Consider the following 22,670-nt stretch of genomic DNA (forward strand, 5'->3'; position numbering starts at 1 on the left):
TTCCACACGAAAGTTAGTTAATGAGCCCCGGTTACAAATCACAGCAGGACTGATCGATGTTCTTGACAAATCCCAACTGGAAACCCGAATACCCCGTCTGGTCATAACTCACATCTGTCTATGAAACGGAATTCGATTTCACCATCAAAGTGGACATAACCAGACTCGGAGTTTTCCTTTTGACGAAACTTGAATGCCTATTGACTGCCTAACCCCATTCGATTATGAATCGTAACGTGGTCGAAGCCCCTGCAGGCGCAGGTGCCGTAGGGCAAACGCCATCGACCACCGTGACATCCAGACCGGCGCCCTACGGCCGTGCATGCGTCAACTGTGTACGCGCAAAGTGTAAATGTATTCTTCGCAATGATGGGGATAATTGCGAAAGGTATGTTACCTTTCTCAAAATTTTAGTTAATTTACTAAATAACTGTTGATAGATGTTTCCGTCTCAAGAAAGATTGCATGCCTTCATCCTCTGTGCGGAAAAGGAGATCTACACCGAGAAACCCCTCGCAGACTGCTCGTCTGGAACAGAAACTAGATGGACTTGTATCTTTGCTCAAGGCGAATTCGCAGGGTAGTCTATCTGTAGAGGCTATTGATGCGTCTACTTCTGGCGTCTCCGCGAATGGCTTGACGAGCACAGGTGTCGCTGGCGGCACGACTCCATCTGGTGCTTCGCCACAATCTCCATCCAGATTCGGGGATGGCAGTTTTCCTTCATGTGCGCCTTCAGGTGCCTACGGGCATGATACTAGCACGCACCAACGCCAGAATCTCAGTCAGTACCAAGATAATCACAGGACTCAAGGACAATCAGCAACAATCCCCATCACCCCAAAGTCTACCTCCTCCTCATCCTTTGCATATCCTCTACCCCGTGACGTAGAACCCACAGCCAAAGAGGCAGATGTTTGGTTCCACACCTTTCAAACTCGATACTTGGAACATGTCCCGTTTGCTATTCCATATATCAAGAATACATCATCCACGCAATTACGGCAGGATAAACCTGTTCTATGGCTAAGCGTTATGGCTATTGCATGCCCCTTTACATCGAAACAAACCAACATGGGCCGAGCTTTTAAGGAGCTGATTGCTCGAGAACTTATCGTTAATGGGGAGAGATCGATTGATTTGTTATTGGGTATACTCACATTTACTCATTGGTATGTCTCCTCGTTTCTATTCTTGATTATTTTCTCATGCATATTTTTAGGGCATATTTTTTCATTCATCTTGGCCCTCTACTCACCACCATGACTCACCTTGCGGCTTCAATTATTGTTGATCTCGAATTAGACAAACCCTGTCAGAACGAATTCAGCAAACATCCTGGCCGACAAGTACTGACAAAGTTTCTTGGGAAGTTCAGTGTTCCGGAATCAAGAACCATGGAACATCGACGTTTGGTTATGGCTACGTATTGTTTTAGTGCGAGGTAGCTTCTCTCCAGCTATGTCCATTGTCAATGACCGCTAACTTGCGAACAGTTGCGCTTTCTTCCACCACAAAATCGAATCCGTCTCATGGTCAACATACCATGAAGAGACGCTAAAACTGCTAGAAGAGAGCAAAGAGACCCACGCCGATCTATTTCAGGTTACTCAGGTCAAGTTCATGCATATTCTGAGCAACGTGACCCGGTTATACGCACGAATACGTGTGTCGGAAAACGAAGCTACCACACAGCTGATTGTGCCGTTTATACAAGCTCTGAAAAGTCAATTAACTACGTTGCAAAATCAGATGCCGGATTATGTCGCTGAGAATAGTACGTCCAATGTCATTAGGTGTGTTGGAAGTTACTAATTGACTGCAGAATTCGTCCAGCTCACCTGCTTCTACGTCGAAATCGCGATCCATGAAATAGCCCTTGTGCGCGTTCAATACGTCCCCCTGGCCGCAGACCGCGAACTCGAATGCATGGAATGCCTCCTAACCTGCACTCGCGCCCTCCGATCCTGGAAAGATTTGTTTCTATCTCTAGGTCCAACAGAGTACATTGGCCTCCCACTCACAATCTGGAAACAATTCGCCCTCGTCCTACACACAGTCATGCGCCTCGCCACACTGGAAGACCCCGCCTGGAATATCGAACATGTCAAACAAACGGTCAATTTGCCAGCCATGTTCGACGTTATCTGCTCGAATCTAGATTATATAGCGACGTTAGAGCCCCGGAAATCCAATTCGGAGGATGACGTTCATAGACGGTCCCGAAAACATATGATTGGATTGATGAATTGGACAAATGCGGTGTTTGCGGGTATTCCAGCCCAGCCGCCTCCCGTGGAGAATACTTATACACGGATGAACTCTGCGCGTCAAGAACAGTCGCAGGCGCAGACAGAGATACAGACAGCGCAGCCTGCTACGACAACGACGTCGTCGTCTGCTTCTTCGATGCTAATGATGAATGGAGGCACGCAACAACATTCGTCAACCGAAGAAACAGCAGCAGTACTAGCGCAACAAATGCAGACTCCGTGGCCGCCTGAGATGTTTCCATATTTTAATCATGAGCCCTGGACGGAAGATGTATTTGGGTTTTGGGATATATACAGTGGGACAAAGATGTATGGATAGTGAGCTTGCCTAGATGTCATCTATTGCATTTGTATAATAAATGCTATCTCATCTTCTGTTTATCTGCTTGTAAGCACTTGAAGACTCGAGCCCTGAACTAAAACATCCTTGGTGATATATTACCAGATTAGGCAAATAGTCTATCAACCGAGATTCGTTCCAAGCGGGATTCACATCTCCGACCCCGACCACACCATCCAATCCTGTAAGCTTAAGCCGCTTATAACCATGCAGTTAAAGAGCACAGTCAAGGCTGTAAGCACTTCAGCCCAAAACCAGGGTCCGCGATGTAGTCCGCGCTAGACTAGCCGGAGATGCCCTATCCACAATAAGAATACTAAAATACTAACCGGAATTTATAAATTTATAGCTATTTAGGGGGTTGAATCGGCTTTATGCTTGACTTTGTTACTACTACGCATAATCGAGCAAGAGACCCAAATAAATCTGTACGTACGTAGGAGGCGGAAAGAATCATTCGTAACAATAAATCTATTCATTATAAAGATCTATGTCATATGTCACACCCGGAGAGGCGACCTACATACAAAACCCTCCCAAAGCTACAACCGGAATTCGGATTTCTCAACAAGATCAGATATAGAGGTCCATATTACTTTGAGAATGGGTCTCTAGGCTGCCACGTTCGTATTCGCATCGTTAGATTTGTTACAAGTCAAAATGCGTACTCCTGAATAGTCTGACGAACAGGTGAGTCAAGCGGAATTCGGGAAACCGCTCAATCCCGGGCCATCTTTTAGCAGCTTATCTCCGAAGATTATTTTCCGTATATTTGTTTGGACTGAAAAACATGATGTTAGGATAAATATCTAACAGTTCCCAGACAGTCATTTAGGCTTCTCTAAATCTGAATAGAGACAGATAGTGCATGGACAGATATCAACATGGCAGCAGACCACACAGTCGGAGACGTCTCCGCAACTCCAACCCTGAATGAAGACAATACAGAACACAAATCGAAAATGACTACAGAATCAGCTAGCGTCGATACTACGACTACCATGGGCAATAATCGAGAGAAACAACACGACTACAGCAACTACGAAGGCGAAGAAAAGGAAGAAGACATCTCCTCCAACCCACAACAAGTACAAGATGCCACCGCAGGCCAAGCAGCGTTGACACGAACCACATCATCAGTGCAATACGTAGAAGGCATGAAATTGTATATTCTCATGGCTTCGATGACGTTGATCTTCTTTCTGGTTATGGTTGATATTGCTATTGTTTCTACGGTAGTCTTACCTTTAGTCTTCTATGGGCTTGGATTGGATACTAACAGTGAGGGAACAGGCTGTGCCGGCGATTACGAGTGATTTTAATTCTTTGGAGGATGTGGGTTGGTACGGGACTGCGTATCAATTAGCCTGGTATGTTATACACTCAGAAGATGATTCAATATCTGACATCAAATAGTGCATCTCTCCAACCACTCGCCGGAAAAGTCTACTCCAATTTCCGCGCAAAGGTAAACCCTCCCCCCTCTCCCGTTACAGTGCACAAACCAACAAGCAATAGAAAGTCTACCTATTCTGCTTCTTCATCTTCGAAGTCGGCTCCCTAATCTGCGGCGTCGCCCAATCCTCCACCATGCTCATCATCGGCCGCGCCGTAGCCGGTATTGGTTCCTCAGGGCTAATGAACGGTGGTTTGACAATCCTATCTGCTTCAATGCCTTTACACAAACGACCGAAATATTTCGGTATCATGATGGGGTTTGCGCAGATGGGTGTTGTCCTGGGTCCCATTATAGGTGGTGCTTTTACGACTTATGTTAATTGGCGATGGTGTACGTTTCCTCCCTCCCCTCTCCCCCCCTTTCCCCCCTCCTTCTTCAAAAAGGAAGTACTGATTAAGGTAGGCTTTTATATCAACCTCCCTGTCGGCGGTGTCGCAGGCGCAATATTCCTCTTCTTCATCGAAATCCCTGAAATGATCAAACCACGCACTGATACCATCAAAACGATTGTTCTCCACAAACTCGATATCATGGGATTCTTCCTCTTTGCCCCCGCCGCAATTCAGGTCTTTCTCGCTCTGGAATGGGGTGGGAATAGATATACCTGGCACAGCGCAACTATTATCGGATTATTCTGTGGTTCGGGGGCAACTGCCATCCTTTTTGGGTTGTGGGAACGTCGACAGGGCGACAATGCTATGGCTCCATTCTCCATCCTCAAACTCAGACCCGTTTGGACGTCATGCCTGGTTATGTTTTTGTTCTTTGGGTGTTTGCAGATTGCGTCGTATTATTTGCCGATTTATTTCCAGACGGTTAGGGGTTCGTCCGCTATGATTAGTGGTGTGCACATGTTACCGAATGTGTTGAGTCAGTTGCTTTCTACTGTTAGTTCTGGCGCACTCGGTACGGCCCCTCCCCTCCCCTCCTCTCCTCTCTTCTTTCCTCTACTAACTTTTTGGTAGTCGGCAGACTAGGCTACTACCTCCCCTGGATAATAACCAGCAGCGCCCTGAGCGCCATAGCCCTAGGGCTAATCTCAACCTGGTCCCCCACAACCTCCATCGGAAAATGGATCGGATACCAGATTCTACTCGGATTCAGTCGCGGCCTAGGCATGCAAATGCCTCTAATTGCAGTGCAAAACAGCATAAAACCAAAATTTGTGCCCGTAGCTATGGCTCTGGTCTCGTTTGGTCAGACGTTCGGTGGCGCAGTGTTTTTAGCGATTGGTTCAACCATCCTATCAAATCAACTAAGGGTTGATATACCCAAATATGCCCCAGGAGTTGACGCAGCCACGGTTATACAGGCGGGTGGTTCAGGTCCGGCGGTTAGAGCTGCGGTGGGACCGGATAATGAGGCTGGATTGCAGGGGACGCTGGTCGCGTACTCGAAGAGTGTGGGTGCGGTGTATTGGTTTGCGGCTGGGGCGGCCGGGTTGATGTTTTTTGTTTCTTGGGGGATGGGCTGGAAGGATATACGGAAGAAGGATTCTCCTGGTGCTGCTCCTGTGGTTGGGCCGGAGGAGAATAAGATAGATATCGAAAGTAGGGCCGCGGCTGGCGAGACTGAGGTTGAGAAGACTGCTGAAAAGGTTTGATCCGTTTTATTGTTTGTGATTCCCCATTCTGCGTGTCATATCAGGCGTTCATACGGGCTGGATATTGTTTTCTCTTCTCTGCCATACTCATAATCTAATATCCTTCCTATACTCTTCTATCAGATCCATGTCTAGCTGTTACAATATCATACATGTACATATCAATCGAGGATATAAAAGTCTAGCATACAAACCCCGTTCTCTTATACTCTAAAATGTTCTTCGTAACAGAACCTTGAACTCAGAGTTATCTACTTTGAAAGATCTGGTCTGGCCTAAGTTTAACTACCTAGGTAGAGGGCTACTCGCGTACAACTACTTAATATATTGTACGTATGTAGCAAACGAACAAACCGTCAATTCTGATTCAAACCCTCATCCATAGCACCCTACCTACAACAATCATACTATAGACAAAAAATCAACAACCCAATCAGAATAGATAGACACAAAACAAAAATTCAAGAAAAGCAGTTAAGTTGTTAGCTTAGACACCCCATAGATAGATAGCAAGAAAACGAAACACCAGATCGAAAGAGATATATCTAAAATACCGGGCAAAGACAAAACGGTGGTTGAGAACGATGGGTAGATGAGGAGATGGTTGAGGTTGTAGGAATGGCGGCATGAAGGAGAGGTAGATAGGATAAAGATGAGGTTGTAGAGACAAGACGAGGACAAGGATAGTGGTATCGAGAGTCGGATGATCGATGACGAACGAGAAAGAGATGGGGAAAAAAAAGAAAGAAATAATATTGACAGAGAAGCGAAATCGAAAGCGAAATTGTAAAAGATCGTAAAAATTCTTTCTCTCCGCCTTGTGAGGACAGAAGAGAAGAAACATCATCGAGACATAGTTGAAGTAAGTCTACTTCATCTCAACATATCCTTTCTGTCTCCATTCGGCCTGCATATTCATCATATCCGTACGCTCTTGCGTCCACTGATTGTTTTGAGCGTTCCATTCACGCTTGCCGATTCTTCGTTGACGGATACAGCAGAACAAGAAGACGAGGGCACCGATACCCACGACCGCGCTGACGGAGACAATAATTGCGATCTTGGCTCCGGAGGAGAGATTATTCCATCTCTGGGCGGCAGATAGATGCACTGCGTTGAGTTCTTTGGAGACGGTTGAGTTGCCACTGCACCCGTTAGCTCAGGTTCATTATCTAGTTTGGAAGGAAGGGGACGGCTTACGCAACAACATTGATACTCTCCCAAGTTCCGGAATGATCGGTATAATTATACTCCTTGCCCGTGGTGAAATCCTGTGCCGAAACCTGCGACACAAACATAGTATAGGGACCAGCATTGTAATCAATCACACCGCCAGCCCATTCAATTCTACCAGGGGGTCCGGAAGGATCACCACCAGGCCAGGCTCCAATACGGATCGTCATCGGGGTTTGAGGATACCAGTCATAGGTACTATTAGACGCCTCTGCGGGGGTCACGGTACGCAACAATTGACCATCAACCCACCACTGCAACTTATCCTTATCCCACCACGTTGTATAATTGTGGTACGTGTCGTGCGTACTGCCACTGATATTGAAGTATTTGGCTGTCCCCTCGATGGTCTGTCCCTTGCCGAAGAAATTTGTCTGAACCGTGGTTTCTTCCGATCCAACCCATTCCCAATCCACCTCGTCGAGATCATCGGATTGGAGGACCACAGAGCTAATAACACCGTGGCCGGGGGCAGCCCGGACGTGGTATTCCAATCGGCCGAAGAAGATGTAAAAAGTTGATATGATGGTCGGCGAGTCGAGTTTCTTGTTAATTGTGAATCCCAGGGCATCCTCGGTGTAGTTCATCACGCCGTTGGTGATATTCCACGTGTCGTCTAGTTGTGAGCTAGAACTCAGGTTCCATGTATGTGCTGTTCCGAGGGCGAGGTCTGGCGGGCATGTCTCGTTTAGGGGTTGACAGTTTGTGGTTGTCTGGGCGGAGACGGTCGAGACGAGCGCAGCGACGAGCGCTGCCAATACTGAAGATCGCATCATGACTGACTCGAGTCGAAAATAAGCAAGTCGAAAAATAGCAAAAGGCGGGCGTGAGGAGAGTATCTCCACACGTGTGCCGGTGGTGTTCACACTGACAGAATGGTCGTTCGGGGAAGGAATGAACCCGGTAGTTAGCTAACAAGTAAAGGAGTGTAGGTTTATGATAGACAGATAAAGAATGGCATTCAAATCGAATCAATCAAAAGAGCGACATGGACGAGACTTGTCTGAAGAGAGTGTCAAACAGTTGGTGTAGAGGAGAGGAGAGTGGGAAAGAGATTAATCACGGCATAATGGGGATCAGACTCCGTAGAGGAGATAACGCTATCCCGAAGAGGATAGACGAGGGAAAATGACAAGAAAAGGATGAGAAAAGGGATCTGCTAAGAGACTCTGCGAGACTTAGCCTGACACTGAAAAGAAGGGGCTGGTCATATGATTGGTCGGTGCCTGAACCATGCCTGACGCCGCTGCACGCCGCCATTTTCTCGTATTACTAGTATTACTGTACTTACCGTACTCAGTGTACTCTGTAGACAGATATAATTATAGACTGCTACAGGTTATATAAATATATTCTCCCTTGGTCTGTAACATCAGATACACGCTGAATGACAAACCTGTACTCTGTACTCTGTACTCTGTTCTCTCTTCTATTCTTCACAAGGCATATTGACGAGCCTCATGTGGACCAATTCTCATTGGCCCGCTCCGGCCCCTTTTAATCTATTTTGTCCCTCCGGCGTATTTTACTCTGTACGGAGCCGTATGCCCAGACCATACTGTCGCCGCGTCGCATATGGCTTAAGGAGGAGATTCAGGTTCACACCAGGTGGCGTTGACTAGGATCGTAGAAGTGAGACGATTGATCAAGAATTAAGATGTCTGTGGCTGTTACCCTGTCATAGGTTGGATGTACGAATTGCTAATTTGGGACTGCGTATACGGGAGCTTGACAGGAGAATTGCCGCGACTCCGAGCAATAGCACGTGCTTTTCCATGCCCTATCTCTTGCCCTAGAAGTTTTGCGTCACCGTTCATCCCTGTAACTTAGTTATCAACTGGAAGTATCAAGAAGCATTAACTAACACATTAGGTATACATGAACATCGTCATCGTCATCGTCAATCATAACAGAAACAAACATTATACACTCCTTCCTTCCATCGCCACCAAAATAATCCCCCCCAATCTCACTCGGGTCCATAAAGAGAGATTCAAGTCAAGAAATATAAACCCTCTCCGGCCTCGACACGCTCGCCACGCTCCCCCTCCGAGTCCGACTCCGACTCACCCTCACAGGCGACTTTTCAATATATTCCACATAATCCCCTCCACCAGACCGATACCCTCTCGATCGTCGTTCCCGTCGGGGTCTCGACGATGAAGAATAGACCACCTCAGGCGCACCGTTTGTCCCGTCCGGATCGCGGTTGCCCGGTGCACCAGGTAGGTAGCATGATTTGATGAGCCAGATGATTAGCAGTGTGCCTGCGATTGAGCCGATTACGATGCCGGCGATAGCCCCGCCGGAAAGATTGTTGGAGCATGAGTCTGATGAAGAGGTGGATTGCCTTGCGAGAAGGGTTATGGGAGCCTGTTGTTTGTTTTGTTAGTGATGGTCCATGGTTCTGGCGCGGATAGTACCGAGGTGGACGTACCATGGTTATAAGATGATATCAATTTGATGAAAGTCCAGCCCGTATACAGTCAGTCTGTATATTGTATGAAGCGATACAGAAAAGTCCCAACCCAGACAGCGAAAAGAAGACAAAAGACAGAAGAAGAAGAAGAAGAAAAGAAAGTGGCAGGCACTATTAGTATATACTGCATCGATCCGCTCAACTCCGTGAGCCAGTCCAGAAACACCAGTCAGTCATCCATGCTACAGTACCAAATCCTTACGCAACCACCGACTATCACATCACACACCAATCAGCCATTGCAATGAGACATGGATAAATCCTTTCCGGAAGTCTGAATCTCGCATTTCTGCCTTTCTTCCTATCCTTTTTTCTCACTGTGTGAGATACTAGTCTGGAGGGGCTGGAATAACCATATAAAATGGTGACGTCAGATCCACGTCCAACTCGTGATGTGCATCGACTAACCCTAAAAGAATAAGATGTGATAAGTCTTTTATTTTCCTGTTTTTTTCTTCTGTCTCGGATTTTTCTTCCAGATTTGAGCCGAGGTTATTATGACTCTGGTCCACTCGGATATTTTTCTTTGGTCTCTGCCAGGTGGTGTACGCTGTGTAACGTGATCTATGGGATCTATGCATGTCACTTTATGGTCCAAGCAGCCCCTATTTACTTGATATATCCCACTACCTAGTTAGCTGCCTCAGGACTGCAGAGCTGATTAATCAATCTCCTTAACATACATAGTCGTTATAGGATTCTTGACCATTCCAAGGCTGGAAAAAATGAAGAAATGTAGAAAATGAAATTCGTCACTCATTCCTATACCTATAACCACATCGTCATATCCACTGTAGTTCCACATGTTCAATAAGAGAGATTATAGCAATCAACAGACACAAAGAGGTAGGAGTATGCGTTCCTGTCGAACATATCCCCGACAGAGATCGTCGACAATATCAGGCCACGACAAAAACACCATCGCTATTCAACACAAAAGAAAACGCCCGCTAAGAAAATCGCACAAAATCTCCCCCCCACCCCCCCAATTTGTCCACGCAATGTCCCAAACATACAAAACTCGTGCTTACTAGCAGAGCTTATGTACACTCTTGCTAATAAACCGAAATAAATATACTAACTGGCAATAGCCAACTGCGCAACCAAATCCGACGCAACATCCAAATAAGGATACGGACTCGTCACCTCCTTTTCTTTGTTTCGAATCCGCTTACTAACCGGTCTCCATTCCCCATCCAGATCCGCCCGAATCACATTCTGGTACCCGTCACACTTAAAATCGACCATGTAATTCGTGGCTTCGAGTTGATATAGCTGAATATCAATGAATACCCATACCCCGTAGGAGATGCGCAGCGATTGGACTTGTTCTAGAGAGGAGGGGATGCTTGTGCTGCCACCTCCGCTGCCGCCTCCGGTGTTATTGGTGATGTTTTCGGCACTGGCTTGCACGGCTGCTGCGATTGCGGCTTTGTCTTCTGCGCTGATGGAGGCGTTCATTAGGTTTACTTTTCGGCGCAGATCGCCCAAGTCACTGCGACTGCTGTGCGCGCTTAGAGATACACCAGGTGCTGTCACGCCTTCTTTTAATAATCGTGCGCGAATGAACCATGGATCTTTGGGGATGTAGTAATCAGATGGTAAATCAGGGTATTTGCGTTGTAGTGGCATGGGTTGGTTCGGATCCGGTTTTGGTAACGGTGCGTCGCCCTCTATTTGGTGTTAGATCATTCATCTGAGAAGTCGTAAAGAGTACACACCTGGCTCGGCGGGTATGATTTCCCAAACACCGCCTACTGCTTCAATAGCTTTATACAAACAAAACATCGCTTCGTACGGTTGATTACGTGATCGAATGCCAAACTGCCATTTTCTAGACCTCTTGGATGGCATAGGCGCCGCATGGAACTTTTCTGGCGGCTCTAATCGAAGTTTATCCAAATCAATCACGCTACGAGCATGCGGTTTGAGAGCTCTGAAAGTCGCGGCTTGCTGTTCCAGAGTTCGGTCCTCGGCTCGGCCTTGTCCAGCGGATGAGGATGTCTGTGCCTTCTGTCGTCTAGTACCATCCCGTTGCTCCATGATCTGGTCGTGGACATACGGCAGACTTGTAGGAAGAATACGCACATGGCTTACACGAGGCTCTTCTATTGGCATAGCCCCATAGGTAGTTGGTGCCGTTGGTGGAGGCGCAGGTGGCGGCGTAGCTTCCCGTGCCTGTGGTGTCAATGGAGTGAGGGCGTTTTCTTGACGAAGAGCTGCAGCGGCTGATTTTGGGGCTCGTGGGGAACTGTAGCCACTGCTGTCGTGCATGGGTGATGACGGGGCCGGTGGAGAGGACATGTCGAGAGAGTCTTCTTGAGGGGCTGTCGGTGTCAGTATTTAGTAATATAATATCGTTGAGGTAAAGAACATACAATTCGTCTGCATTAATTCATTCTCCGCGATGATAAAGAATGCATCTTTAACCGCACTAGGCTCAGCCTTGCGCAGTGCATCCTCAATTTCCTCCTTTTTATATCCCATGCTATGCTCCAATTTCGTAATGGCAAAATCATGAATCTTCTGCTGTACACTACTCGACTTTCCCGGCGCAAACTTGCGACGGTCAACTGCCTTGTTTGGATCCGCGCCTGTCGTGACAAACTCTTCTTGAGGTAATTGAAGATATTTTGGAAGACCATCAAGAAACCAGGGATCTTGTCGAATCTCCGCAATACTGATCCGGTGAACCGGATGAACCTGCAGCATGGCTCGAATAAGCCTGGCAGCTCCTGGTGAAATATACGAAGGCATATGAAAATTCCCGGCGGCAATCTTTTTAAATAGCGCAGGGATATAATCATCGTCAAATGGCAAACGACCCACGAGAAGAACGTATAATATAACTCCGCAACTCCACACGTCGACTTCCGGGCCGGCGTACAATTTCCCTGAAATAACTTCTGGTGCGGCATAATTGGGACTTCCACAGCTGGTTTTTAGAAAATTACCATCCGTCATGATATTACTCAGACCGAAGTCGGCAATTTTCACGTTTTTCTCGCTATCAATCAATAGATTTTCGGGTTTCAGGTCTCGATGGACGATTTTATGGCGATGGCAATATTCGACGGCACATATGATTTGCTGGAAAAACTTGCGCGCTTCGTCGTCGTTGCACTTGCCACGTTTGACAAGGTAGTCGAACAATTCTCTCTCGGCGTATTCCAAGACCATGACAATATCCGACTTTGTGGGAATGACGGTATATCTAGTACATATCTGTTAGCCCGATCAATCAGTACTAAGACGAGTACTCACAGTTTGATAATATGCGGATGTCGCAGTAACTGCAAATATTGAATCTCCCGCTCAACCCTTCCCACCATATCTCTCGACAACAACTTCCGACGAGGAATAATCTTCAACGCAACCTGCCTCCCACTAGGCTGGTGAATCGCCAACTTGACCTTCCCAAACGATCCTTCCCCCAACACTTTAACCGTCTTATACTGATCTAACCTCTGCATATCCCTTCGTGTGGCTGGCGACTGCACCGATCCCGACGAACTGCGATTCCCACCGTTATTATTCGGTCGTGGCGGAGGCGGCATTGCCATAGCAGCCGGATTCGAACTGGACATTATTGCATCGGTATTCGACTGATCGCGCGGTTTCTTATTATTAGGATTGGGAGGAATTGAAGCAAGCGAGACGGAAAGATCTTCATCGTCAAAGGCGGCGGCCATTGTTTTTTGACTAACTTTAAGGTACTGGCCGGAAGTTCTCGAAACTTTCTTTGCACGGTGTGACGTGAGGACCTAGTTGCTTAAATTTTCGCCGCGAGTTCTGTGGTCTGGTCGCTTATTCTGGTTGGTATTTGGCTGGTATGGTCGTGACAAAGCAAATTTAGTACGCTGGTTCTCTTCTCCAGGAAAAGCCAGGTTAACGTTAACGAGGTTGGGGATGTCGGATATGTATTGGATGAGCCAAGCTTGTCTCCCCCACAGTGTAGAGTGCACCGTGGTGGGGTGGTCGAGCTAGTCCGGTACCACCACAGAGCGAGACCGGCGGAGGACTGAGTCTGAGGATTGAGTCGATAGATACGCGTAATACTGTTGATAGTGCTTGATGAGGATAGGTGAGTGATGGAGGATGTGGTTGATGCGAATAAAAGAGAAGACAGCACTCTGATTAATGATAGGAGCCCCGTCATGACGCTGACTGTTTTTTTTGACCAATCAGAGGGAGGATGACCGGTATGTGGGAACAAACATTCCATACAATATGATTGGCTACAAACATATTGAGCCTGGGCGTCCCAAAAGGGTAATCAAGATCAAATCGGAGATTCTGGATGCTTGCGAAACAGATGGAGTGTATCGATCCGATGTGGCATGGAAAAAATACATACGAGAATTACTACTACAAGCCAAACGAGATCCTCCCAACTTCCTCCCCCCTTTCCCACGTCGCCTCCCTCAACGCCATCCCATCTCTACACGTATGCAACCTCTCCGTCTGCCCCAACGCCACCCATCGCGGCGTATTCGTCCAAATAGCCTTGAGCGTTACAGGGGTCATATCCCCATGACACAACGTAGCTTGTCTCAACTGCTCAATACAATGATCAATATGCATCCTTCTATACTCTTCCGGTAACCACGCCACATGTTCATCATGGTAATAATCCATGCCAATATGTTGTCGTATGGCGTTTATGCAGTGCAGACTGTGCAACATGTCGGGACCGCCGTAGTAGCCTGTTGTGGAGATTGAGTGGCCGTGGGAAGGGAGTTGTTCGAGAGTACCAGTAGGTGTGTCCCTGTCGGTGTTGAGCCAGGCGGTTTCGTCGTTGGTGAAGTGGATGTAACGCCCCTTGAGGAGGTTTTGCCATGCATCGTCAATTTCTGGGGAGGGGGGCCCTACGTATCGGGGTTCGGAGGAGTTGAAGGCCATGTATAAAGTGCCGTTGGGAAGGTCGCGGATGGCGCCGGTGTAGCGTTTTTGATGTAGTTTGATGGAGGGTTTCATTTCTTCTACACCACGACATTAGAAAGTTGAAATCCAAAGCCAGACCATTGTTCAGATACCAAGCTCCGTGTCAAACCCCGTCTCGTATGTACTATTCCTCTTCGATGATTCAAGTGTTCTCAGTAGATAGACGTTCTCAGCGACCATTATCAAAGTCAAGATCAAGGTCGTCACCGCCCATGCTGGTGAACGAATGAATGTGCCATAGTTCGATCGTCTGCTAATGTTACCGTCCTGTAAAAACGGCTCCTCGACGTCGCCACTGTTGTCTTGTATTAGGGCATAACCGCTTCCTGCTTCCATTTTCGCCTCTTCACCTTTCCCCAAGGGATTTGTCATTTTCGTATAGAAACCTGTGTTATAAAGTATGCATGGGTGAATAAACGAAGAATTGACAACAGCGCTAACATTTACTATGCGTTTGGTGAGGTTTATGATATAAGACCCTCAAGGTCCCACCCCTAGATACCTACTTGCGGCCTGTGTAGGAGGCGAGTTTGTGCGGAAATAAGGGATAGCATGCCATCCAGCATACTAATAAACTTATTCCAGAGCTTCTTCAAAAAAAGAAAAATGGGCGGAAGCCGGTAGCATTGGAAAATGGGAGAATGTAGATGATATGTAAGATATAGATACGTAGCTAGACAATTTGATCACGTAGTGTGTAGAGCGATGAGGCGAGGCATGATCCTGACAGGCTGTGTCCCTTCGTTCATACTCTCCTGCAATCGTACAGATTGAGATGAATGAATAGAATGGCATTGGCGAAGTTCATGGGAATTGCCCCTTGCATAGGCCGAGGGATCTCCACTCATCGATACACATTTTGTCTTCCAAATTTATTCTTCATCTCCAGAAACTCCACAGCCGACATGCATCGGACCACCAGCTTCGGACTGAATCAACTGTCTGTATTGAAGGTCTCCAACCTAACTCCAGCATCCGCTTTGACAGTGCAGCGCTTTGATGTTAGGTCGTCGAAGACACCACCGAAGTGCAACTCTAGGAGGAAAACAAAACCACCTGAAAGCTCTTCATGGTCCAGTTCGTCGTTCGTGTCTGTCCTTGGTGAAAAAGCTCGTATAGAATAGAGACTCAGCAGCTTGAAGTGGGAGCACATAAAAATTTCATGTCGGCTTTGATGGACGCCATGGATACCTTGATAGCCAGGCTCGTCGTCACGAAATTATTGCTTCAGGAAGAAACGCGTAACGATTGGGGTGGTTGTGGTGGGTATGATATTTTGATTTCCCAATTGTGATGATGGCGCCTGCCTGTTTCTGCGTGCGATCAAGTGATTCTACTTGGACCCGTGAATGACAGTCTTGGGATACAGTCCATCACCATAACTTTGTCTTTTGGGCGGTGGGCTGCGTTCATTTGAATATTCGCTGGGAGATATTTTTCGTTTCTCATGTTGCCTGGGGATAGTTGCATCGTGGCTGCTGAGGTTACTGCTGCCCTTGTTATTGTCTGGAATGATCCTGGCAAAATAGAGATCATAGAGTACCAGAGCAGCAGGGGCAGTAGTCATGGTCGTTGTCAGATGATAATGATGATGGCCTGTAGCTACTGGTCCCTTATGCCTCATAGAGGCCAACCATTGTAAGTGTTGGTAAAGATGATGGTGCTGATGAAGATGAAGGTGTTGCCGTTGATGGAAGTGGTAGCGGTGTCTCCTCGCCACCATCGACTTATGTCAATACACCAGGAGCAACTCCTGAGACAGAAAAATGTCAGCTCTCTCGCGTCCTAGGTATCTGACTTGCATAACATAAGGACTAGAGACAATCATCATGTGTACCTTTCTGGGATAAGGAAGAGGAAGGGAGAAGAGGAAAGAGTGTCTTGGGCGGTATTTAAGCAACCACGCGCGTTTACGCTTGCCCAAATGGGCAATCACGCCCCGTGAAGCCATGCCAGAAAAGAACCGCAAAAATAGAATCATATTTACCCAGACGACGCCGCACGACGCCACAAAATGTATTATGTACAGAAATAATATATTCAAGAGAAGGATTATGTGTCGACGGCGCCAGTTCTCACCTAGAGAGCCGTAGCGCTGCTTTCAGGGCAATCTACATACGTCCCTGTTACCGAATCATCGTCATCATCATCATTATCATCTTCTTCTTCTTCTTCTTCTTCTTCTTCTTCTTCTTCAATTTCTTCCCCAATTTCTTCCTCGTCTCCGACGTCGACTTGATACTGGAAGTCGTTCTCATCAAAAGCATACGTCTTGATGATACCACGGGCATATCCCTGATTGGATTTATTGTCAACATCTTGATCGCTGGTACCAAATGGATGGTGATGATGCTGTCTTGGTGCTTTCGCACATATCAATTCGACTGGGATATCGTCCGGCCCTTTTACTGGTTTTGAGCCCTGAGTCGGTCCACGCGCGATAATACCGACGGCTACCTGTTGCGCCTGGACGAGCGGTTCTGCGCCGGGAAGGTACCATGTCCGCCAAGGGGAAGCTGGATTGCCTGGCGCAGCGACACTCACGGATTCTGTGGCGTTATTGTTGCCAATGGTTGTGGCGTTGATAACAGCTAGACCGGAATAAGTGTCTGCAATTGCCAGGATCAAGAGGAAGGGAGGGAGTCATACCATAGGTGGGAATCTGATCCAACTGGAACAATGAAGTTGGACACCCGTCAATAAAAGGCCCAGGACTAGCAGTTGTCAACGGCTGCAACACCGTGTTTAACGGTAAGTCGTAAGGCACTGCTGAAGTACTGAGGTTATATATCGACGACCGCAAGAACTTCTTCAAGTTCTCGGAACATGATTCACCCCAAACGCCATCGCAACCATTATTGGCACCACCAACATAACCGCTCAAATTCCCGATACGCAACGCCACTTCCGTTGTCCAATTGACGCTGCGGAGATGCGAATTGAATTCCGTGAGCATTCCTCTATCATACTGAAGCCAATATCCGACTTTCACCGCAGGCAAGGATTCGTAGCCCGGAGAACCTACTCCAGCGTCGAAAGCATAATAGAAAAGAATTGGTGTGGGTGCTATAGCGTCAAACTGGAACGAAACAGAAACCTGAGCTAGGCCGTCGATGCAACTGGCATTGTTGAATGTGCAATAATCGGCTGCCGTCGGCAATATCGGAAGTAGAAGGAAAGCAAGCGCTGCCTTCAGAAGGTTGTGTTTATAATTCGCCGTCATCGCTTCCTTTCCTTTGTATTCGCTTCTTGCTTTTCTTTTCCTCCTCTCTACCTCTCCTTCCTGCCTTATCGCCGGAAGCTAAAGGCGTTTGCTGGGATTTCGTTTCCGAGATACATACGGCTATGTCCGCAAAATAGGCAATCGGCGTATGTGAGCATTATCAAACGGTAACCTCACACTTCATAGCTGCTCCTAGAGGAGCGTAAAAGTGTAGGTACCTTGCAGTCTGAACGATGAAAGGGAGAAGGAGAGAGTGGGAATGATTAATTTGAGTTTGAATGGAGATGGTTACACCGATTGAAATGGAGAAGAGGGGACGATCTCGGCCAATAGAGTCATACCTCCATTTACTCCATACGCCGTGTTGATAACGCAGAAGTATCCATAGACTGAAGATATATTCTAGCAGATGCATGAAACACGTTCATCAACTGACATAATTAGTGGATACTCGAAACATGACACTTTGTACTTCGTATACGATGACTTGAAGACACATTAATATGAAAAGGCTGTGAAGGACTGCAGATAGTCCGGTCCGATGATAGTCCGTGGGAAATGCCGAGCCGCAGTGGAACATCCAGCGAAGTACTCGAAAACCACTGTATCCTCACACGACAATCCTCTGCCTTGAGCCTTGCTCCTTTTTTTTGATTGCTTGCTCTGTCTACTACCTGTTCAGGCCATACTATACACCTCCCGCCATAGCAATTGTCTCCTCACCCTCACCGTTGGACACCCTAACCACCCGAGAGCCGTGACGTTTCCTGCAATTGCCTCATGACCCCTCTATGACCACGCCGGATGCCTTCAGGGATGCCGAGCACTTCGCTGATGTCTCTGGCATCCCAGATGTGGCCGATTACGCCGATGTCGATCAGCCCCTAACCTCCGCCCAGCAGGACCTGTGGCAGAAAGTGCAACGCAAGACGAAGATTGCATTGATCGATCGATTGCTGCGCGAGCTCGATGTTGTCATATACTGTGAGCTTGCTGCTTTGTATTATATGGAGTATGCATTCCTCATATTCCTCGCTTGATATGATCCTGACTGTTGAGCTAGTTGTACCTTTTTCCTCTTTGCCATACGTGTTATTGTACAGCTTATATTCTTCACGCCGAAAGCTCCCCCCTTCGAACCCACAAGAAGTCAGCCTTATGTCGGCACTATATTCACTGTTAATTCGTTATGTATGTTCCTGCACACAGTCGCCATCCATCCGAGTGCCGGCGAAGAAACACGAGGATATCTCCATGGTGGTTTGTTTATCGATTTCGTGGGACAAAAGGCCCCCGTATCACGAATCCGGCTCGTGATTTTCGATTTTCTCATTATGTTAATACATTTGGTCATGTTGGGTCTGATTTTGGAACGAGTTCGGATCGGTGAGAATCGCGAATCTACTACACAGGACCAAGAGTCCCCAACAGATACGGAGGATGGTACAAACCCGGGACAAGACCATGATGCCGAGGAAAGAGGGGTCTTGAGAAATGAAACGGATAATGATGAATCGTCTTCTTCTTCTCCTCCTGAAAGACCACGAGATTCGAGTCTTGAGCGAACGGCTCTGCTAGCGGAACCTGCTGAAGATGGCTCGAGTCCCCAATTGAGGAATAGTCATCCTTTAGATACGTTTGTGTCCGGGGAGGCGTTGATATTGGATATGGGCTTGTTTGAGACGATACATGACCAGTGGAGACACAATACAGGGAATAGGCCGCGCACTGCATTTACGCCTTCACAAGAGACGACGACTTTTTTACGAGAGCATCTTGGTGTTAGTGTAGGGCCTGATGGTCGAGTTCTTAGATTTCAACGATGAGGTAAATATATTTACATACGTTGCATTATGTCGTTGGCAGACATGGACATGACTTGGTTCGTATCTTACCAAATTAATACTTCGTAGTTCTGAAATTACAGCCAAACATCTAAGGACTTCGATACAGCCATCCTCGATCGAACCAACTCAAACTACGGTATGACAGTCTGAACCCATCCTCTAGAAAATCAGTAAACAGTAGAACCTGGCTATAAAGAAAGGAAGGCCGCTCCATATTTCCATTAATAGGACGAAACCGTTTAAGCAAGACGGTGAACCATCGGTCATCTAAGCTTAAAAGCGCATCCACGAATTCGTATTTGCAACTCTGAGTGGAGCTTCTCAAAGCGGTCGTCGGCATCTCGTGTTGCTTGCCGACAAAGGTCTGTTTGTTGTTGATTCGCTCTGATTGAATGAATCAGTTTAGTCTTGGTGCCTTACAGCCTCAGGCATCAAAACTCGAACTGGAGCTAAGCTCCACGTGGGCTCTCACGTGCTTTAGGGTTAGGGTTATAAACAAGTCGCACACCCAATCAGACAGCTGGCCAGCTTACAGACTTCTTTCCATTGTCTGAACTGTGAACACTGTGAACAATTGACCTGCAATACAATCAAGAGCTCACTCCATGGAATATATCAATTGAATCTGTCGACATACCTGCCAAATGGCTTCCTCGCCAGTATCCTACCGCCCCCGACAGAAAAAGAAGCTCCCAACAACCTTCTCCGGCTCCAGCAATAATGACTTGATCCTCAACGCCGGCTCATCGCATGCAGCTCCTGCTTTCCCGCTGGTTTCTTTCATGTGGTTTGCTCGCGGCGCAACTTCGCAATGGCTTATACTTCCGTTGATTCTTATGGTGGTTGGATTGTTTCGATGGGCTGTGAGTTTGTGGGGGTATTCAGGATTCAATACGCCTCCATTACACGGCGACTTTGAAGCGCAGAGACATTGGATGGAGTTGACTATTCATCTGCCGCTCACGAAATGGTATTTTTATGACTTGCAATACTGGGGGCTTGATTATCCGCCATTGACGGCGTATCATAGCTGGTTATTGGGAAAGATGTATGATCTACCTTCCATATTCTCGGAGTAGAATGGTATAGCTAATGTGAACAGTGGCTCACTGATTGAGCCGTCTTTCTTCGCTCTCGATACCTCGCGGGGTATTGAGGACCCCCTTCTCAAGCTCTATATGCGCGCCACCGTTATCGTATCGGAGTATCTTGTCTATATCCCCGCCGTCGTGTTATTTGCGCGTCGTTATGGTCGACTTCTTGGGGTACCGATGTGGTCAACTTCAATTGCTCTGGTCGCTATTTTGATGCAGCCGGGAAATATACTCGTTGATCACGGTCATTTCCAGTACAATACTGTTATGCTCGGTCTTGTGGTCGCCAGTGTTGAGAGTATACTCACTGGTCGACTTCCGTTGGCATGCGGCTTTTTCGTTGCGGCATTGTGCTTCAAGCAGATGGCACTCTACTATGCACCCATTATGTTCTCGTTCCTTTTGGGAAGTTGTGTCTTCCCTCGCATACGAATCGGACGATTCTTACTGATAGCTTTGTCGACTGTGGCTGCTTTTGCTCTTATACTTGTACCATTAATTGCTGCATTGCTGAATGATTGGACTCATGGCACCCCATTGCCTGGGACATCACCGACTCTCCTCGCAAATATTCCTATTGAGCTCGATGAAAAAGCATGGTACTATGCTCCATTACTTCAACTCGGCCAACTTATCCATCGCATATTTCCATTCGCACGAGGACTGTTTGAAGACAAAGTTGCAAACGCCTGGTGTGCTATCCACACATTCTACAAACTCCATCGGTTCCCATCATCATTATTACAGCGTGCCTCACTTGCTGCCACTTTGGCATCAATCTCAATCCCCTGTCTCGTCATCTTCCGCTACCCTCGACCACAATTCCTACTACTTGCTTTGAGTAGCTCTGCCTGGGGATTCTTCCTGTTCTCTTTCCAGGTCCATGAAAAGAGTGTTCTACTACCTCTCCTCCCCATGACCCTCCTCCTCGCCGGTGACGGAGGCCTCAACAAAGCCAATCGCGCCTGGATCGGTTGGGCCAATATCCTCGGCGCATGGACCCTTTATCCACTATTAAAACGCGAAGAACTCCGCATCCCTTATTTTGTCATCACTTTACTATGGGCGTACCTGTTAGGTCTGTTTCCAACGTCAATTGAGATATTCAGATCGAGGAATATTACCACTACCACCAAAGAGGCCACGGTGCGAGGACCCACAATTCTGGTCCATTTTATCTTTTACCTGAGTATGATTGGATGGCATCTTGTTGAAGCATTTGTGCCACCACCAGTCGATAAGCCAGATTTGTGGGTGGTGCTAAATGTGCTTATAGGCGCGAGTGGATTCGCGTTAGCGTACCTGTGGACGACAGGTAATCTTGTTGTGCAGGCTTATAGATTGAATGGGAGACCGAGTGGGAATGTGAAGAAGATTCAATAGGTCTCCCATTGCTTGTGTTGATACCAAGTTAGAAATTTAAAAAGTGACAATGATTCTTCTACTATAGTACATATATATATACAAGTATTTATTCCCATCCATGAACGCCCATATCAATCAATCAGAGAGGAGTCTCCTAAAGGATTCCACGAGCCAAAAGCCGTAATGATAATGCTGTATATGCAACTGACATCCCCTTCCATCCGGAATACATATTTCTTCCTCCCCTGGATTTGAATGTGCTTGCTTCAAGAATCAAATCTTGAACCCATATCCAGCCATACAAGCCTTATATTGCTCAACCAAAGGTTTACAATCCGTCTGCGCTGGATCATCAGCTTTGGAGAAGAGCATGCAATCATCTCGAGCGGTTTTTTCTTCTTTGCAGACGCAGCACGGCTATTATTCCGAGATCCGGTACGTCAGTCTGTGAAGTGATGTGAGAAAGGTGTTCGTGGGACGAACCTTGGGTTTTTCGGTTGATTTGGGGGTTTGAGCTCCTAGGGCCGTTGATGAGCCTGTAGAGTCGATAGAAAGGGTCAGCGAGAGTCCAGAAGGGGAGAGCTCATGATGCGAATTGAGTGAGTTCCGCGGACTGTTGCGGTGGAAAGAAAGACTTACCGAACCAGCCTGAGAACCAAGACATATCGAGTATTGAACTATGCGTTTTTATCTGGGTGACGCAATCGAAACGGCCAAAATTGTGAAGATTCAGAGGTTGTTGCTGGTCAGTTGATGAAAATAAATATGATTCGCAATTAGTAATCTTGATCTCGAAATCCGATGATCCGA

At 47.1% G+C, this 22,670-nt stretch overlaps 9 protein-coding genes across 10 annotated transcripts, besides 4 other annotated features; 4 read left to right on the forward strand and 5 right to left on the reverse strand.

Annotated features, from left to right (window-relative positions):
• Positions 1-224: 224 nt before the first annotated feature.
• Positions 225-2,592, forward strand: TSTA_123110 (uncharacterized protein; the record flags this gene model as incomplete). Its single annotated transcript, XM_002482528.1, has 5 exons — positions 225-388; positions 441-1,172; positions 1,223-1,444; positions 1,497-1,777; positions 1,826-2,592. The coding sequence occupies 5 exons, from the start codon at positions 225-227 to the stop codon at positions 2,590-2,592; spliced, it is 2,166 nt and encodes a 721-aa protein (XP_002482573.1).
• A 905-nt stretch (positions 2,593-3,497) lies between these two features.
• TSTA_123120 (efflux pump antibiotic resistance protein, putative) lies at positions 3,498-5,886 on the forward strand (the record flags this gene model as incomplete). Its single annotated transcript, XM_002482529.1, has 6 exons — positions 3,498-3,848; positions 3,907-3,983; positions 4,030-4,081; positions 4,132-4,402; positions 4,475-4,978; positions 5,038-5,886. 6 exons carry the CDS (start codon positions 3,498-3,500, stop codon positions 5,673-5,675), a joined length of 1,893 nt encoding a protein of 630 aa, XP_002482574.1. The 3' UTR covers positions 5,676-5,886.
• Positions 4,985-5,020: a sequence feature (C-rich).
• A 126-nt stretch (positions 5,887-6,012) lies between the features above and the next one.
• Positions 6,013-8,024, reverse strand: TSTA_123130 (cell wall glucanase, putative). Of its 2 annotated transcripts, XM_002482530.1 has the most exons (3): positions 7,781-8,024; positions 6,876-7,686; positions 6,013-6,820 (listed from the first exon to the last, which is right to left on the reverse strand). In XM_002482530.1, exons 2-3 carry the CDS (start codon positions 7,682-7,684, stop codon positions 6,544-6,546), a joined length of 1,086 nt encoding a protein of 361 aa, XP_002482575.1. In that variant the 5' UTR covers positions 7,685-7,686; positions 7,781-8,024; the 3' UTR covers positions 6,013-6,543. The 2 variants fall into 2 exon arrangements, with proteins under 2 accessions (XP_002482575.1, XP_002482576.1); XM_002482531.1 differs by having other exon boundaries at positions 6,876-8,024.
• Positions 8,025-8,659: 635 nt separating this feature from the next.
• Positions 8,660-9,810, reverse strand: TSTA_123140 (uncharacterized protein). Its single transcript, XM_002482532.1, has 2 exons — positions 9,346-9,810; positions 8,660-9,281 (listed from the first exon to the last, which is right to left on the reverse strand). Exons 1-2 carry the CDS (start codon positions 9,346-9,348, stop codon positions 8,907-8,909), a joined length of 378 nt encoding a protein of 125 aa, XP_002482577.1. The 5' UTR covers positions 9,349-9,810; the 3' UTR covers positions 8,660-8,906.
• Positions 9,449-9,487: a microsatellite.
• Positions 9,811-10,464: 654 nt separating the features above from the next.
• TSTA_123150 (carbon catabolite derepressing protein kinase Snf1, putative) lies at positions 10,465-13,079 on the reverse strand (the record flags this gene model as incomplete). Its single annotated transcript, XM_002482533.1, has 4 exons — positions 10,465-11,060; positions 11,109-11,714; positions 11,766-12,601; positions 12,652-13,079. The coding sequence occupies 4 exons, from the start codon at positions 13,077-13,079 to the stop codon at positions 10,465-10,467; spliced, it is 2,466 nt and encodes an 821-aa protein (XP_002482578.1).
• Positions 13,080-13,755: 676 nt separating this feature from the next.
• TSTA_123160 (uncharacterized protein) lies at positions 13,756-14,703 on the reverse strand (the record flags this gene model as incomplete). The annotated part of the gene is made up of 2 exons (XM_002482534.1): positions 13,756-14,369; positions 14,424-14,703. 2 exons carry the CDS (start codon positions 14,701-14,703, stop codon positions 13,756-13,758), a joined length of 894 nt encoding a protein of 297 aa, XP_002482579.1.
• Positions 14,704-16,288: 1,585 nt separating this feature from the next.
• TSTA_123170 (uncharacterized protein) lies at positions 16,289-17,554 on the reverse strand (the record flags this gene model as incomplete). The annotated part of the gene is made up of 2 exons (XM_002482535.1): positions 16,289-16,922; positions 16,981-17,554. 2 exons carry the CDS (start codon positions 17,552-17,554, stop codon positions 16,411-16,413), a joined length of 1,086 nt encoding a protein of 361 aa, XP_002482580.1. The 3' UTR covers positions 16,289-16,410.
• Positions 16,465-16,489: a microsatellite.
• Positions 16,490-16,527: a microsatellite.
• A 691-nt stretch (positions 17,555-18,245) lies between the features above and the next one.
• Positions 18,246-19,404, forward strand: TSTA_123180 (uncharacterized protein). Its single transcript, XM_002482536.1, has 2 exons — positions 18,246-18,566; positions 18,618-19,404. The coding sequence occupies exons 1-2, from the start codon at positions 18,346-18,348 to the stop codon at positions 19,378-19,380; spliced, it is 984 nt and encodes a 327-aa protein (XP_002482581.1). The 5' UTR covers positions 18,246-18,345; the 3' UTR covers positions 19,381-19,404.
• A 549-nt stretch (positions 19,405-19,953) lies between these two features.
• On the forward strand, positions 19,954-22,252 carry TSTA_123190 (glucosyltransferase). Its single transcript, XM_002482537.1, has 2 exons — positions 19,954-20,449; positions 20,504-22,252. The coding sequence occupies exons 1-2, from the start codon at positions 20,046-20,048 to the stop codon at positions 21,876-21,878; spliced, it is 1,779 nt and encodes a 592-aa protein (XP_002482582.1). The 5' UTR covers positions 19,954-20,045; the 3' UTR covers positions 21,879-22,252.
• The last annotated feature ends 418 nt before the right edge of the window (positions 22,253-22,670 follow it).

This window comes from Talaromyces stipitatus, genomic scaffold (assembly GCF_000003125.1).
Source record: "Talaromyces stipitatus ATCC 10500 scf_1105507295555 genomic scaffold, whole genome shotgun sequence".
Taxonomy (NCBI): Eukaryota; Fungi; Ascomycota; class Eurotiomycetes; order Eurotiales; family Trichocomaceae; genus Talaromyces; species Talaromyces stipitatus.

Excerpts from the sequence above, each read along its gene's own strand:
- TSTA_123180 (XM_002482536.1), top strand. The coding sequence starts at position 18,346 with ATGACCACGCCGGATGCCTTCAGGGATGCCGAGCACTTCGCTGATGTC. Across the intron at positions 18,567-18,617 it reads GCTGCTTTGTATTATATGGA|TTGTACCTTTTTCCTCTTTG; the intron begins GTATGCATTCCT and ends CTGTTGAGCTAG.
- TSTA_123130 (XM_002482530.1), bottom strand. The coding sequence starts at position 7,684 with ATGATGCGATCTTCAGTATTGGCAGCGCTCGTCGCTGCGCTCGTCTCG. Across the intron at positions 6,821-6,875 it reads GAGAGTATCAATGTTGTTGC|TGGCAACTCAACCGTCTCCA; the intron begins GTAAGCCGTCCC and ends TAACGGGTGCAG.
- TSTA_123190 (XM_002482537.1), top strand. The coding sequence starts at position 20,046 with ATGGCTTCCTCGCCAGTATCCTACCGCCCCCGACAGAAAAAGAAGCTC. Across the intron at positions 20,450-20,503 it reads AGCTGGTTATTGGGAAAGAT|TGGCTCACTGATTGAGCCGT; the intron begins GTATGATCTACC and ends TAATGTGAACAG.